The sequence below is a fragment of the Ammodytes marinus genome, assembly GCF_949987685.1.
Source record: "Ammodytes marinus genome assembly, chromosome: 22".
Lineage (NCBI taxonomy): Eukaryota > Metazoa > Chordata > Actinopteri > Uranoscopiformes > Ammodytidae > Ammodytes > Ammodytes marinus.
This window is the reverse complement of record NC_137226.1, coordinates 19,153,166-19,170,302: the sequence shown is the minus strand read 5'-3', so window position 1 is coordinate 19,170,302 and position 17,137 is coordinate 19,153,166. Positions and strand designations below refer to the sequence as shown.

General features: G+C 40.2%; 1 protein-coding gene across 1 annotated transcript; it reads right to left on the bottom strand.

Annotated features, from left to right (window-relative positions):
* Positions 1–10,784: 10,784 nt before the first annotated feature.
* On the bottom strand, positions 10,785–14,201 carry LOC307268416 (angiopoietin-related protein 5-like). Its single transcript, XM_080051037.1, has 5 exons — positions 14,126–14,201; positions 13,910–14,001; positions 12,882–12,999; positions 12,152–12,331; positions 10,785–11,114 (listed from the first exon to the last, which is right to left on the bottom strand). Exons 1-5 carry the CDS (start codon positions 14,196–14,198, stop codon positions 10,816–10,818), a joined length of 762 nt encoding a protein of 253 aa, XP_079907163.1. The 5' UTR covers positions 14,199–14,201; the 3' UTR covers positions 10,785–10,815.
* Between the last annotated feature and the right edge of the window lie 2,936 nt (positions 14,202–17,137).

Below are 17,137 nucleotides of genomic sequence, written 5' to 3'. Positions count from 1 at the left end.
TGTTTCTTCACTTCAGCTTCACTCTAGTGTTCACATTTATTGTTTTTTGATTGATTGATTGATTGATTGATTGATTGATTGTCTTCATTTTGAACATGCAAGCAATAAAAAAACAAGTTTAAATATTAATAGATGAATAACTAAATAAATAAAAAAAGCAAAAAAAAACAGACACTTTCTACATGCTCGAAAGGGGGTAGGAGGAAATAAAAAAACTTATCTAGTCCTACCCCTTAACAGATCAATTTAGCTTGGATAGTTAGTATTATGTTATTAACATGTCAGTATGATAAAAAGCTATATTAATGCATATATATATATGAATAAGGAATAATTGTGTGTGTATATATATATATATATATAGATATATATGTATATAGATATATATCTATATATAGATATATATGTATATAGATATATATCTATATATAGATATATATCTGTATATAGATATAGGGGAGAACGGGGGAATCTTAGGCATCGGGTAATGTGAGCCACCCCCTGTATCTAGGCAACGGAAAACATTTGTGGTCATGTGAGATATATGTTTACAAGCCCCTGTCATTTCCCCATTGCCCTGAAAGAGAGGACCTCATGGTGCTGTGGTAAGCATGTTATTTTCACCAAAATAGGTATTTTGCATGTAAAAGTACATTTTCTTGCTGTCAACTTAATCAACTGTTGTGCCAAAGCAAATGTATTCACGTAGAAAAACTTCTATCATACGTGTTGATGAACTACCAACATATAAAACCATGTGATGATATTACCTAAATATTAGCCTGAAATACTAAGAGAGGTAGTTTTTTCTCAAATTGTGGTGGTGGGGGAAAGTGAGCCAAATGCTGTGGGGGAAAGTGAGCCACTGTCTCACTTTCCCCCACCATGAGGCACAAGTTAAGTTTAGTCTTAAACATATTGTAATGCAATATTACATGACATATCCTTTATTTTAATGTCATACACATTGTAGAAAAGCCATCATGCCAAGGAAATACACCAGGAAGACGACCTGGGGCAACCACACGGAAAGAGCACCTTCTCATCTTTCCCTGTAACCTTCAGGGCTGGAATGTAGAGTAGGCCTAGTTGTAGAGTATGACAGGCTGATGTTATAATCCAGTTGGGTCTTCTCCTGTGTTCTGAGTCCCAGGCTGTTCTCGCTGGTTCTGATTTTCCTATGCTTTGGCCCCCAGACACTAGCTGGCTCTAAGGGTCCTGTGTTCTGACCCCCAGACTGTGTTCTAATCTAACTGGTTATATCTTTCATTTGAATCTTATGAAAACCTTTTGAATTATAATATGTTGTATTTGATTTTGTTCAGAGTTACTTTCAAGTGTTTAGAAAATTTGCTTTGCTTAATTGACCAAACCCCATCATTATTTTACTAGTCCGACATTAGTTCTGGAATGTGTGGCTAGCTTTCAGGATTCTTACTGTTACAGTGTTGTTATGGTAGTTTCAGAGTGGAAAAAGTAAGTGGATCAGTTTACCCCACAGCTGGGGTAAAGTGAGCCACATGACAACTTGTTTTAAAACAATCATATTTTCACTGCCCTTTGTCTTGAAAAAATTCTGCTAATGCCCATTTCTAGGAAACATCCTGAATTAATGGGAAATGTATAAATTTGAGTGATAAATAATTTTAGCTCGTAAATGTAAAAAGTGGCTCAGATTACCCCATTGTCCCCTACATAAAATAAAAATACGTAATAAAAAACATAAACACTTTCTTAAATTTGTGCAACTTCACATCTGAAAATCTACATTTCAGGCATAACAACAGCCATAACCATCTTCTTCTTCTAACATTTTTTGGCATTTAGGAGGCAAAAACGTGTAGCTGTGAAGAATAACTTGGCTACACCTCATTATGTCTCTTGCTCACACAAGTCTTTAAAGAAGCATGTGATTGCAGTGAAGGAAGGTAAGCATATCAACATGCTCAGGGCTGAGGCTTGCCCTCTTCCTTGAGGCGATGCTACCCACTGCTGAAAAAAGATGCTCTGATGGCGTGGATGTGGCGGGTATACACAGCAGGGACTTTGCCAGCTTTGCCAGTGTTGGATAGTGTGCTGCATTCTTTTTCCACCATGTCAGTGGATTCTCCTTCTTGGACAGGGGATGTTCTCCAAAATACATCAAGACCTGTAGAATAGTCAAGACAAAATAATTTTTTTTTTTTTTTTTTATTACATATTCTAATATTGTTTAAAAAAGGTAATTTCCAGTTTCTGTAGAACATTTATAATTATGTGTAAAATGCTTGTGGAAATTGTTATTGAATCAAAATGGAGAAAAAAAACATGCCTCCTTCTGTACAGCTTCGTTGGACTGCTGCTCCTCATCTTGTTCTTCTTCATCATCACTGGTGGTGGAGTCTGAGTCAAGGAATGATGTGGCCCTCTTGGCAGGTGCTTCTGGTGGGGAGTCCTGTGCTGTGGTAGATGCTCCACTTTCAACAGTGTTCAGCTTTGCATGCTGTTTGGCAGCAAGTGCCATGGTTTGTACTGTGCTTTGGACCTTGAAGACTTCATCAGCAGGCAAAAACTTTAGTTTTCGAAACCTTGGATCCAGAGCAGCAGCAAGCAGGGTGATATTTGGAGTGTCAGGTGTAAACTGAGTTAGTCCTTTCCATCTTTCTGTGATCAGGGGCCTCATTTATAAAGGTGTGCGTAGAAACCTTCCAAAAACATTGCGTTTGTACAAAGCCAAGAATGTGCTGCGCAATTTTTTTTTTTGAGATTTATAAAACTGTGCACAGTTGCACGCGATCTTCCCTTTATAATTACCCACCTGCGATGAATTGTGCGCGGACGATCTCCGCCCGGTGTCATCCCACTACACCTCACAGTTTTATCCCACAATCTACCATACATGGCGAATGCTAAATAACTCCTGAATATGATGACGCACTTAATAAGCACTGCATTTTGACTGACATGAGGAAAAAAGGGAGGCAACCGGCCACAAAGAAAGCGACTGGGAAGGAAGAAAGCCCGTGCCATGCGTCGCTGTAACTGCCACACAAACACAATAATAATAATAATAATAATAATAATAATAATAATAATATAATAATAATAATAATAATACATTTTATTTATGATGCACTTTATATTCAAGAATCTCAAAGTGCTTAAAAAGGGGGAACCTCAAAGAAAGGTTCCGTTTAAAAAGAGCTGTAGTCTGTGGGGCCCTCAGGTGGTCAGGGAGGGCGTTCCATAGTCTAGGGGCAGCAGCAGAAAAGGCCGATCACCCATGGTGCACAGCTTTGTATGTCAGGTTTGGAGGCCCGCCGGGCCAGTGGATCCGAGTTTTACTGGCCCCTTGTATATTTTCACTGGCCCTGCACACACTTTTTTTTCTTCATAATTTAGTGTCAATAATTATAATACCTGTATTAGAAAATTAACCAGATCTAAAGGGAATATCTATACTGTAACAGTATAGATATTCCCTTTAGATTTGGTTATTTTTCTTTTAGTTAATTATATGAAATGTTGATATTGCTCATACACATAATATAAAACCAGGAAAACATATTGAATTTGAAGCCTACAACTGAAAGTATGTCGAAAGAGTGGGCCAGTATTTTAAAGTCCAGTAGTTTGATGGTTGTTTTTATTCTTGAATTTGGGCAGTTTAATGAATAGTTCACCTGCAGAAGTCATGTTCAAACATAAAAAAAAAATAAGAGATGAAGGTCTGATCAGTCTTGGTGGTGTGGTAGGCTGTTTTTATTACTTTCTCATTTCGCATTAGGGATGTGAATGTGTCGACCAAATGACCGGTTTTCCACTTGCGCTCAAGTTGACTTTAAAAATAGAATAGAAATCCGAAAATCAGTGGGTTATTCCGTTTTTTTAATGGGAGATTTCACCGTATATGCGAGTTCACGTCTGGTCGTGAGCGCGCTGCAGGAGTGTCACTTCTCCATGAAGTGGCAGCTTCACATAAGAGTCCGGTGTGGGAGCATTTTTTCAAACTATTGATAAAAAACAATGCAGTGCAAAATATGCAGCATAAGTTAAACGCTCGTCTAAGACTATGACGTTAAATCACCTTAGAAACACACAATGCCTTCGTCCGATCACAGCAGCGTTTCACCGTGTGATCTCGCCAGCGAGTGAGCCGCCGCGCAGATGAACTGTGGTTTGTGGCTAAAATAATAACTGGGGATATTCTCCCCGTTAGCGATTTCAATGGGAAAGACTTCCGCGATCTGATTGAATGTCTCGAGCCTGAAAACACAGTGCCAAACTGCGCGACTATAGGAACTGTACAGTGAGCCGAGTCCCTCCGTTCGTTTCTGTCTACAACCGACACAATCACCGGAGACGCATTCACAGCGTTTAAATAACGCCTCTCATTTGTATTACCATTAGCGCTTTGATGCAAATACTGTAACATTACGGCGGCAGCTAAAGGAAAAGTGCAGTTATAATGTTCTGCACCTCAACCTCTGAGTCTGCTATGGGAAGAAAGAAAGGGGGCAGAGCAAGTCGATTGATTTGTCGACTCGCAGGCGGACGGTAGGCAGCTCTGCCAACGGAGCGAGAGTGCACCCGCTTGTTGCTCCACCTGTCAAAACGCCCACGCATCGTTTGTCCACTGGCCTTTCATTAAAAATATAATTTATATTAGGTTTATTATATTGAGTCTTAAATAAACACTGCTTTCATTACGACTCTCAACGCGCATTTCAATGAACCATGATGTAGTCTACAAAAAGATACTGAACTGTGATTGGCCAGTCACTGGCCCGGGCGGGACAGTGACTGGCCAATCAACTTGCCCTGCATATGATTTTACTGGCCCCGGGCCATCGGGCTATACGTTATGTCGAACCCTGTATACAATTGATTAAATATATTGGGTGCCATGCCATTCACATGGTGTGTTTTTCCGATGACATAGCTTTATTTCGTGGTGTTGCCATTGAGTGTCGCTGATTCCCCGAGTCAGGAACACCTTGCGGAAGCTCTACGCATGGTCAACAGTTGGCGTGGGAATACGCACACTTCTTCGCAAATAATTCTTTTATAAATACCACCGGTTTGCGAGCGCACATTTCACCGCACATTCTGCCTGTCTACGCAAGGTTTTTGTGCGCAGCAAGCTTTATAAATGAGGCCCCTGGTCTGTCGCTTGAGTCTGGAACAACCTCACAGGTGCAGTCTCAATTTCTGAACTCTGTATGTACTTCTTAAGTTTGTGCAAAAGATGTGGAAGTGCAGAGAGTGTGACATATTGTTGACCACTCAGGAACACTGTTGCCGATTCAAAGGGCTCAAGGACCTGGTTCAGCTCCTCAATCAGGTTCCACTGTTCAGGCTTGAGATCGAGGTAGTGTTTCCCTCTCTGGGTCACAGCTGGGTCAGATAGTGTAGCAGTCACCGGCCATCTTTGTTCTTGCAGCCTGGACAGCATGGTGTAGGGGTGGATCTACCGGGGTGGCATGGGGTGGCAACTGCCACCCTAAAAAAAGCCTTGCCACCCCAGCTGCCACCCCAGTTGGCAGCGCCAAATTAAACATTTATTTCTGGCTGTTAAGAGGCATTTACGAGCGCGAGTTTCAAATGTCCGACTGCAAGTGAATGCAGCCACGTAATATTGCCCCAACCCGATCCCCCCCGACCCACTCCCGAGACTCCTAACCGCTCCCAATGGCACTGATTTTGAATACAAGGAAGGCGCGCGAGAGACGGCTCCAAACCTCTAGACTAACGAAGCAAGCAGCACAGGAGAGACTACACTCTCCAGGTATTACTGATCAACTGTCTATCTATGAAGAAATTACAATAATGAGAAAAGAGCAGGGCTAATGTAGTGGTAGTTTTCCTATAAAGTTATTATGCTGCTGTGTTGTGACAATGCCTAGCCCTAGAGGTTAATAATAACGTTAGGAACTCGTGAATGCTTCGGAAAAACTACAATAACGTTCACATGAGCGACGATTGTGCACTACTGTAGGCTACTGGTCCAAATTCCACAACTCATTACTTGTGTTACAGTTTAGTACAATATTTATTCATTTATATTTGGTTGCTCCACCTTAAGTCAGCCCACGCAGGACAGGATAGTTAAGTTTCGTTTTTCATCTCCGTGTTGGACAGTTGTTCGCTCAGCTGAAGGGCTCGAGCCTCACGGAGCAGACAGCGCGAGTCAGTCTAAAGTCAACGAGGATCACTCTCAAATCAAAAAGCTAAATTATAAAATAAAGCAATCTCTTCCTCCCTCTGTCCACTGCACACTCAGTCACTAGTAGCTTAAAGGAAGTACATGAGGATTAAAACCTCATTTTGCACTTTGTTATTTTTGAATATTTGAAGATTGCAGGCAAGTAAAATACCACCCAGCCACTACATTCTCAAAGATAGACGTGAATACTCACTTCTTATTTTTTTACTATCTAAACCCATTTTTTTTAACAATAGAGGAGGATCAATATTTGAAAGCAATACAGAATGCATGATATTACTGCATTTTATTTTATTCTATTTTTGTCACTGGGAACCTAAATGTTGTCAATTACTTTACATAAACTTGATGCAAACAAATTCACCAGAATGCAGGAAATGAAGTGATGAATGCTCAAAAATGTCTGGGGGGGCACCCCCAGACCCCCCATTTAAAAAGTATCCTAAACCAAGGTATAATCATAACCTACACCCTTGAAATTCATTAATTATTTTGTTTAATTGTATCTATAGGCCTTTGTATAAGGATACTTCCTAATTCTTATCACACTATTTCAAATTAAAGTCTTAGGTCGTGCTTATCAATTGCTCATAATAACCAGTAGGCCTATTTCTGTGTTGGACATTACTGAACCTCTTCCCATTTACAGTGTGTTTAACAGGTCACTGTTTGTGACCAAACATAGGAACATGCCACACAATATTTATATGAATGATTTTATCTGTATTGTATGTAAATTACTAGAGTATTTGAATAACTTGATATTTAAACTCAAGTTAGACTGATGATTGAGATCTGATGGGAGTATCTCATATTAACACAGACAAATAACAAAGACTCACTGTTAACTAATTACTTATTGCAGCCCTATTTGCATAGATTTTGAGCCCCATGCAGGTGTATTAGTGCAGGTGTTTGTTGTGAGGCAGGTAATGCAGTAATTATTCAGTAATAATAATAATAATTTTTTTTTAAAGATATTTTTTGGGCATTTTTATGCTTTATTGATAGTGCAGAGAGACAGAGGTGAAATGGGGCAGAGAGGGGAGTGACATGCAGAGAACGACCGCGGGTGGGAATCGAACCCAGTGCTGTGTCTGAAATCGTGCACTCACGTAAGTGCACTTACATTGAGTGCACTTTATTATCCCTACAGTACACTTACTTATAGACGCAGTGCTCTCATTTCTACAGTGCACTGTCCAAACTGCCGTCGTGCACCTACCGGAAATGACTTTGCATTTTGAAGGTTCTTCTTCGGTGGTATTTTTTTTTAAACGGTCGGATACAGTCTAAAACAGTGTAGTTGTACGGAAAAACTAAACAAATGTGTAATTTAACTTTTGTAGAGCGCGTCAGTCTTCACAGTTGCTTCAAGCTCCTCTATTTTGATTTTAATGTCCCGTCCTCTCCGCTACGTAGGCAAGATGGCGGCCGTTGAGTGTGGAAAGTGTCCATCGCTCCACACTCACGTTTTAGACCGTTTTGAGTGCACGACTGAGGAACTTACAGTGCACTGCATTTTTGGCACACTCTCCGGTTTTGCGCAAAGTGCACTCAAAAAAGTAAGTGTAAGTACAGAAGTGCGCGATTTCAGACACAGCACAGGTCTGCTGCTGGGCCCGGCCCGGGAGGGGGACACCTTACCAACTGAGCTAAAGGCGCCCCCAGTAATAATAATCTTTAACATTTTGTCTGACACCTTTTATGTTTAAATGTAAGGCTTCACTCGTGCTACAATACATTAAGTATTATGTTATTTAGTCAACATATCTAAATGTGGGGGCTTTCCCAAGTAAATATTTATTTATATGGCTTTAATTAAATCGGCATACTGTATACATCCGCCATAGGTTGCCACCCCTTAAAATCTCCTGCCACCCTCTTGCCACCCCATGAATATTTTTCTAGATCCGCCCCTGTGTAGGTACTGTTCCAACGTGTACAGACATCCTGCACCAGTATGTTCTCCTTGGTACCCATTTGCTTCTGCTTATTCTTCAAGTTGGTGCATGCCAGTTCACTCTTCTTAAAGTGTTCAACAAGGCTTCTGGCAGCAGCCACACACTTGATAACCTGGTTGATCTTCAGAGAGCTTTGCACGACCAAGTTGAGGGTGTGTCCTGCACATCGCACTGATGCCCATACATGCCTTTCTTGCAAAATCTTTGCTGCTGCTACAACATTAGAACCGTTGTCATGGACGACAGCCTTGATTTTCTCTGGTGGGATCTCAAATTTAGCAATTACCTCCTCAATCCACACTGCAATATTTGCAGCTGTGTGTCTCTCATCGAGTGGCATTGTTGTCAAGCAGTGGGACACCATTTTCCAGTTCTCCCCAAGATAGTGGCATGTGGTCCAAATATCAGTTGTGAGTGCAATACTGCTGGTTTCTTGCAGGGTTGCATCACCTTGCCTTTGATGCCTTCATACTTCTTCTCCATCTGTGTTGTGAAGAAGGTTCTAGATGGAAGCTCGTATTTTGGATGGAAAGTGGAAATCATCGCTTTAAAGCCACTATCTGCCACCATGCTCAGTGGGCGCATGTCAGCGACAATCATGTTTAAAATGCTGTCTGTCAACTCAGCTGCATGCTCAGTACGAGGGCTCTCTTAATGGTTTGATGAGTATGAAATTGATCTGAATTATATACTATGTCCTGCACAGTCACCAGGGGCCTCATTTATAAAGCTTGCGGCGCACAAAAACCTTGCGTAGACGGGAAGAAATTTGCGGGAAAATGTGCGGTGGCAAACGTTGGTATTTATAAAGACATTATTTGCGGAGAAGTGTGCGTATTCCTACGCCAACCTTCGACCATGCGTAGAGCTACCGCAAGGTTTTCCTGACTCGGGGAATCAGCGACACTCAATGGCAACACCACGAAATAAAGCTCAGTCATCAGAAAAACACAGACAAATTATGCTTGGCACCCAATATATTTAGTCAATAAAATATATAAGCTTACCTATAGTTGTGAATATATGGCTACTGTAGTCTATGGCATGCAGTTGTGATGTAGGTTGAATTACTTATCAAGTAGCCTAGGTCTACATGCTTTGGTTATATTTTATAAGTTGAATCTTATAGCGCTACTTTATAATAATATCCTATACGTCGGGAGGTGTTTCCGTGAGTGGCCAGCGGGAGAGCAAATTTTAAGAGGTGTGTAAAAAGTAGTTTTGTACAAAGTTAAGCCCAACAGATATTAATTAAAACTGTAATTTCATTAGATAAAATCATGTTATGAATTTAGCAAATCATTACACACATCTATTTCCCATAACAATTTACCCTGGAAGATACAACTATAATCTGACGTTGTTGGAAATGTGTGGACCTCACAGGAGATAAACAATTCTCTCGAATTGACTATAGGCATTATTTCACTTGTCACACCATATTTTATATAGGCCTACAGGTAGGCCTACGCTAATACGTGATATTTCATACAGTACAAAGTTGGGCGAAACTGCTTTACAAAGACTAGGCTACAACGACTGTGCCAATCATGATATGTGATAAGCGCGCGGGTGTGTATGTGTGTGTGCCAGTTTCTGCAGCACATGCACGACGTCACAGGCTTTCTTCCTTCACAGTCGCTTTCTTTGCGGCCGCGTTGCCTCCCTTTTTTCCTCATGTCAGTCAAAATTCCGTGCTTATTAAGTGCGTCATCATATTCAGGAGCTATTTAGCATTCGCCATGTATGGTAGATTGTGGGATGAAACTGGGAGGTGAAGTGGGAGGACACGGGGTGGAGATCGTCTGCGCACAATTCACCGCAGGTGGGTATTTATACAGGGAAGATTGCATGCAACTGTGTGCCGCACAGTTTTATTAATCTGAATTTTTTTTTGCGCAGCACATTTTTGGCTTTCTGCGGACGCAATGTTTTAGGATGGTTTCTACGCACACCGTTATAAATGAGGCCCCAGATGTCAACCCAATTGACCAACTATGGCAAAATCAAGATTAACGTTTAATACAGCACTCTACCACATCATAGTAAATGTGTGAAACACTTGACAAGATACTGTTGACAAGACACTGTTGTCAACAGAATTATGAATATTGAATTAAATGTTAACTGGGTTCTAATTCTGCGCTCTCTTTTGATGGAAAGTCTTGCACTTTTTGGTACTATCCTATGTATACAATTAAGATAAAGAAATGTATGTAAAGACCAAATATGAAGTGGGACTTATTTGTACCAAAGTATTTATATAATAGTTGTAACTGTTAAACACACAGTGTGTTTTAAAAGTAATTACAAGTCAACAGAACTGGTTGTGTAAACCAAACCATTTAATGAATATGTATCATATTACATTTTATTCTACTTCTTATTCATACAGAAACACATTGTAACTGTTAGTGCTAATACTGCTTGGTCTTAACAGACTAAACACCATATGCAGACTGTGGTGCATGAAATGAAAATAGTAAAAATTAATCTCAAAGGCAAAACAAAACTCAAAGTGTCAAATAAACCAGTGTCTAAAACTGATTTGCATTAATAAAGTCTGTTTTGGAATATGCACTCAGTCTTGGTATACCACAATAATAAGAGCAGCATTACATGAAGATAAATGTGTGTTGGATCGTCTCACATGGACTTGATCATCATTCTGGTGGCCTTCAAGGAGTAAGGCGCGGAGGTTTTCCATGTTGACCAGTAGACACCTGACGACCACCAGGTGTGATCACCATAAGGATGCCAGTGGCTGTTCAGACTGGCAGAGCCACAGCGGCTGTACCACCAACCGCCACCCTCTGAAAAGGTGCATTCATTTATAGCAATGTCCCCGAAGATGCACGGGTTGCAGCCGTCATTGTCCCTGTCGCTGGTGCTGAAGCCAGAACCATTCTGGTCAACGCCTGCAAAGGCGCCACGGATGGCATCACCTTTGGACAAAGTTTGAAAGCATTTAAAGATCTCATGTAATGATCATTTTTGAGGTTCAAAATGATTATATGGGTTTATACTAGAAACTGTGTTCATGGTGTAGTGTCTAAAAAATTAAACTTTATATACCCTACTGTGCCATTGCTAAATCTCCTCTTTCAGCCTCTGTCTGAAACGCTCCATTTTATAGCCTGTATCTTTAAGCCCCGCCTCCCAAAAAGCAAAGTCTGCTCTGATTGGCCCGGAATCTAACTGCTGGGTTGAATCTAACTGCTGGGTTAGATTCGGGTGTATCTGGGGGTGTGCTTATCACAGGTGGAGGTATTGCTTACGGGCAGACAACTACAACAGAGCATGGGCAGAGATCAGATGGGAATTGAATGTCAGCTAGACGGCAGGCTGACAGCAGCAAAAGAGAAGTGGAGGTCCGTGCGAGACTAGTTTGTTTGACATGCTGTGATATTAATGTCTTCACAGACCCCTACTCCAAGACAGCCTCCAGTGTTGACTCTTTTTATCCCTATGTTGATATCACTAAAGCTGTTTCTTCAGTTTTTTTCTTCCTATTTGAGTAACTTGTATTGGCGCTGTTCATTTCAACATACAGGACACATGGAAGCATTAGGGCAGTGACGATTATAAAGCTAAAAATGTTCTTCTCTATTTACACACCAAATGGGAGCATAAATTAACCTCATTGTCAAGTAGCATGAAGCATTTTAACACAAGGTGTAGATCAACACACCATTTATATGGACACATTACAAATGAGACCATCCTCTAAATGCTCTACATATTGCTTTATGCCCCTAAACAGAAAGAGGGCACTGTTGTCAGCAGAGAAATTAAAGTCAAGGGAAACATCTTAAAAGGGAAGCAACACGTTTTAAGGGAAACATCTTCATTTTTCCAATTTAACAGCAATACTTGATAAAACCTCCATCTTTGTGGTGTGCTCTCAGACTTCACAATTATCTGATAATGATAATAAGGAAAGTAATATGGAGAAAAGTTCAAAATAATCCACGTGCATTACCTGCAGTTCCACTGTATGTCCCGACGTGCAGTTTGAAAGCCGCTTCCTCGTTGCCCAATCTGAAGTTATTGTACTGGGCGAAAACAGTGGAGCCTTCGTGGTCCCACAGGTCCACTCTCAGGGTCCAATTCTTGGTCTTGGTCAGAGAGAGAACCTTCTCCAGACCGAGCCAGTGGTCGTCTACGAGAATCCACAGAACACAAGAATAGGATTTAGATTTTTCGATCCGCTACCTGTCGGTGTAGTGTGTATGCTGGACAAAAAAGCGATAATACACAGCCTAGGCTCTATAAACTGGCATGTTGTTAGCTATACGGTTGGCCCCCTTTGTTTACATATTATTTGCTTACATACCACTTTACAGAGCCTAAGCTGTGTATTCACACCAGATTTCAGTTCATATATAGTACCGACAGATAGCGGATCTTATCTGATTTTGACACAAAAGTGATATTGACCACCACCGTTCTCCAGAATCACTGACACCACCTTTAATTAATGAATTAACTAATCCATTATTCAGTACATGTAGAGCATTGGATGATGCCTTTATTCAAAACACTTTGCAAAAGCCATTAAAAGCATGTTAGCTTTCTGTGACCTCAAGGCAAAGGGTTGTATTGTGTTAAATAGGCTGTGTCACAGTCATTACAACTTTTAACTCAACAAACAGATGTAGCTCAACAAAGACAACATGAAGACACAAAACGCCCTGCAGTTAAGTACTTACCTGTCAGGTTTCCGAAACCTTCTTTATATTCTGCCCATTTCCTTTCGAAGGAGAGCGCTTCCCCACTGCGTCTCTGAAACACCGTCCAGCCTCCATCTGACCTCATCTCACAGTATACCTGAGCAGGTAGATCAGTGTAAAGAAAACCATCTATAAGACTTTTAACCCACTGTCCAAACACTGAGACATGTTCTACAGGGCTTTAGAAAAGATTAAATAATGTGTCAAAAACATGCGACATGTCATGTGTCCCCGACTAAGCATGTGCATAGTCGAATCTGATTGGTTGAATCTTGCCTATAGTCGACCAATAGCCCGACCATTTTTTTTTTCTTCTGCTCATTAATCCATATTCTCATTGGAGACATTTTTTTCCACGCCAGACAAAGTGGCAGAAACAACCTGTTGCAGTTTGTCTTCTTGACTTGGCATGAGAATTTATTTTATCGCAACTTATTTTAAAGCTTTTATTACCAGTATCGTAGGCTGAAATGTATACAACGATAGTTGATGTATGATATATTGGAAGAAACAAAACAGTTCCATTGTAAAATCAAACACATTTAGCATAAGCATTAGCACCATATAGAAGGAATTGAATGATCCTTGTTTCTTAACCACATTTTGAGACATATCGACTGTGGGATGGTCAGTCGAATTGGGCTCCTTTGATCAAAACGCCGAATAGTCGACTATCAGGGGTTACCTCTGGACATGGCACAGTATGATCTCATTAATTTGAGTTATAAATCAAAAATAAACATTTTTGATACGCTTGGAACCAAATGTAAGACTAGAATATGTATGTAAAGAAAACTGTGGGCCCTGCTGCTTTAAACAACAACAACAACAACAACAACAGTGAAACAGTAAATTTTCAGTTAGCTTTATAACCTCAAACAGTGCTCCAGGGATCAAATTTTCCTGTGAGTAAAGTTTGTTTATTCAGTGATGAGAATATACAGTACATTAAAAGATGTTCACTTCTCTGACAAACCCAAAGTAACATAGTGCACGTTTAATGATACCTGTAACGGGGTATTAAGTCCGGGAGGTTGGATCACATAAACCCCGCTGGCTGCTTGTGGAGAAAGAGCCTTAATCTGAGTGCAGTCTGTTCCTGAGGTTTGACAAGAGGAAAAAACAAGGATGATTCTGGATACGTATGCCATGTGCCTTCTATATTTTGTATACATTATGGAAATTTGAAAGTATACCGTAAGCAAGAATAACATACACTGTACCTTGAAAAGAATCTGCGCAGCACAAAAGACATGATGCCAAGACGAGCCCGCAATACTTAGCCACACTCTTCATTCTGACCTGATTTTCCAAAGTTTAAAAGTGGCATGTAAATCGATAATGCAAAACATATATCACAACATTTTCAAGAGAAATCTAATCTTTTCAATGTACACAACAGTGGCACAACAGTGTCACTCCAATGTATGTTTAAAGGCAAGGCAAGGCAAGGCAAGGCAAGTTTATTTATATAGCACAATTCAGACACAAGGCCACTCAAAGTGCTTTACAGGGGCAAGATTAGAATACATAAAACACATTATAAAACATTTAAAAGCGAATAAAAGAAGCAAATAAAAATTAAATAAAAATTAAAACTCGATTTAAAAAGAAAACTAAACTGCAGAACAACTCAACTCTTTGCAAAGTTCAGCCTTCACAGTTGAGAGAAGCTACACATTTAAGCCTTTGAAAGGCAAATAAATGGGCAATGGGACTACACATAAGCCTAGTAAACGACTAAGCCTAGACACTAAACTTCAGTACCACACCACCCTTACATACTGAGCTAAGTATTACATCGCTCTGATTACAACAATTTACAATAATATGTAGCGAGGGAAAGGCTACAATACTGACATTAACAGCCAAGCATGTCTTACCTGTGTGTTGGACAGATCTTGTATGACAGCTCAAATTCCGCTGATGAAGCTGCACCTTTAACCACAAACCAAACGGCCACGCCCCCTCCCCTAATCAGGGCCGCCCATAAGGGGTAGAAAGTGGGAAGGCTATCTAGGGCCCAGCCACTTGGGGGGCCCATGGTCTTTTGAAGCCAATAACCTAACTAAGCTAAACTTTATTTTTAGATTTTTAGATATTTATGTCAATATCTATTCAAAGTTGGGTGTTTACACAGAGCCGCGGCTCCGCTTACGGCCATTTATAAAGCAGTAGAAAAGCAGAAATTTTCAAAATGTTCAAGATTGAGCAAAGTGGAGTGTAGCTGTTTCAAACATAATCCATCCTATAAACCCTTTGTGTGCCAAATGGTGACAAGATTGGGTTTTGATATTAAACATTTTTGTCTGGATTATATTTCCTGAGTCGTTCCTGCTCACGGAAAACACATGTAGGCCTACCTGCTACTTGTGTCTGGGTGTCGTTGTGAAAAGTATTTGGACCCCATGAAAAAACAGGTTGGGTACCTTTTGTAGTTCTTCTACATTCCATAGTTACTCTGTAATTTTCCTGAGTCTACAAACCGGTTTAAATTCTCTCTCCCCATAATGTACATTTTTGTGAAAAAGAATTTCCCTTTGGGGATTATACCTTCTAAAGGCTTTGATATAAGTTTTCAGATTGACACGACCAGCCAAGTCTGACCAGTTTTTCAGAAACCTGGCCAATTGACCAACCAGACGGGTCATACCACAATGAAGCTGACGAGCAGCATCATCCTGTTTTAATTATTGCCGTAACCACCAAGGTCCTGCTTTCTGTATTGTTTCTAAAAATGTAAAATTAAAATAGACCTAAAAAAGTTCTTGATGCAAAGAAAGACACAAGGCACACAGAAGTTGGAAATAATTGAAGGAACAGATTTGAGTTCAAAGATTAAGAACTTTTTTTGTAATGATTTAATTGCTTTTGCAGTGATGAGAGGAGAATGAACTAAGCCTAAATGTTGCAACCAAACATAGGCCAACTTTATAGTTTTGAGGGTAGGTTGGTTTGGTTATTCATGTAGAGAACCACCTTTTTTCATTTGTGTGTGAAGAATTTGTTGTTGATGTTGTTTTTTAAGTGCTATTTATTTCAACAATACCACCAACGGATTTCAAATGAATTAATGTCATGTGCAGAAATACAAAAAAGTGCAATATTTGGTGCAGTCAATTAGTGTAAATGTATCTTCTCAGAAACTATTATAGAAAACGTGCAAATTGTGAAAAAACTGTGTGCTTTAGTGAATACTAAAGAAGAACAATGTCTCTGTGTGAACTGATTATTTTTTAGAGATCTGTTGATCTGTTAAACAATTGTGTGAGTGTAAGGGAATCAAAATAGATTGGTAGGTATGCTGGGCTAAGTCAGAAATGTGCTACTATTTTAAAATAATAATGAGCCCTTGCTCCCCCAACTGTCCCTGCAAGTCCCTGGTTGATAAGAAAGTTAGTCTCTCTACAAATACATTTATGTGTTTATTGAGGGATGAGCGCACTCACACTCATTGTTGATAGGAGTAATGGGTAAGGGGGGCCCATTGACTGGAGTTTTTCAGGGGCCCAGCCATTTGTGTGGGCAGGCCTGCCCATAAGGGGTAGAAAGTGGGAAGGCTTTCTAGGGCCCAGCCACTTGGGGGCCCATGGTCTTTGGAAGCCAAGAACCTAACTAAGCTAAACTTTATTTTTAGATTTTTAGATATTTATGTCACTATCTATTCAAATTTGGGTGTTTACACAGAGCTGCGGCTCCGCTTACGGCCATTTAAAAAGCAGTAGAAAAGCAGAAATGTTCAACATTTTTCAGATTGAGCACAGCGGAGTGTAACTGTTTAAAACATAATCCATCCTATAAACCCTTTTTGTGCCAAATGGTGACAAGATTGGGTTTTGATATTATTTTTTTTTGGCTGGATTATATTTCCTGAGTCGTTCCAGCTCACGGAAAACACATGTAGGCCTACCTGCTACTTGTGTCTGGGTGTCGTTGTGAAAAGTATTTGGACACCATGAAAAAACAGGTTGGGTACCTTTTGTAGTTCAGGTTGACACGACCAGCCAAGTCTGACCAGTTTTTCAGAAACCTGGCCAATTGACCAACCAGACGGGTCATACCACAATGAAGCTGACCAGCAGCATCATCCTGTTTTAATTATTGCCGTAACCACCAAGATCCTGCTTTCTGTATTGTTTCTAAAAATGTAAAATTAAAATAGACCTAAAAAAGTTCTTGATGCAAAGAAAGACACAAGGCACAAAGAAGTTGGAAATAATTGAAGGAACAGATTT

Excerpts from the sequence above, each read along its gene's own strand:
- LOC307268416 (XM_080051037.1), bottom strand. The coding sequence starts at position 14,198 with ATGAAGAGTGTGGCTAAGTATTGCGGGCTCGTCTTGGCATCATGTCTT. Across the intron at positions 14,002-14,125 it reads CTGCGCAGATTCTTTTCAAG|GAACAGACTGCACTCAGATT; the intron begins GTACAGTGTATG and ends GTCAAACCTCAG. Across the intron at positions 12,332-12,881 it reads AGGTTTCGGAAACCTGACAG|ACGACCACTGGCTCGGTCTG; the intron begins GTAAGTACTTAA and ends GGATTCTCGTAG.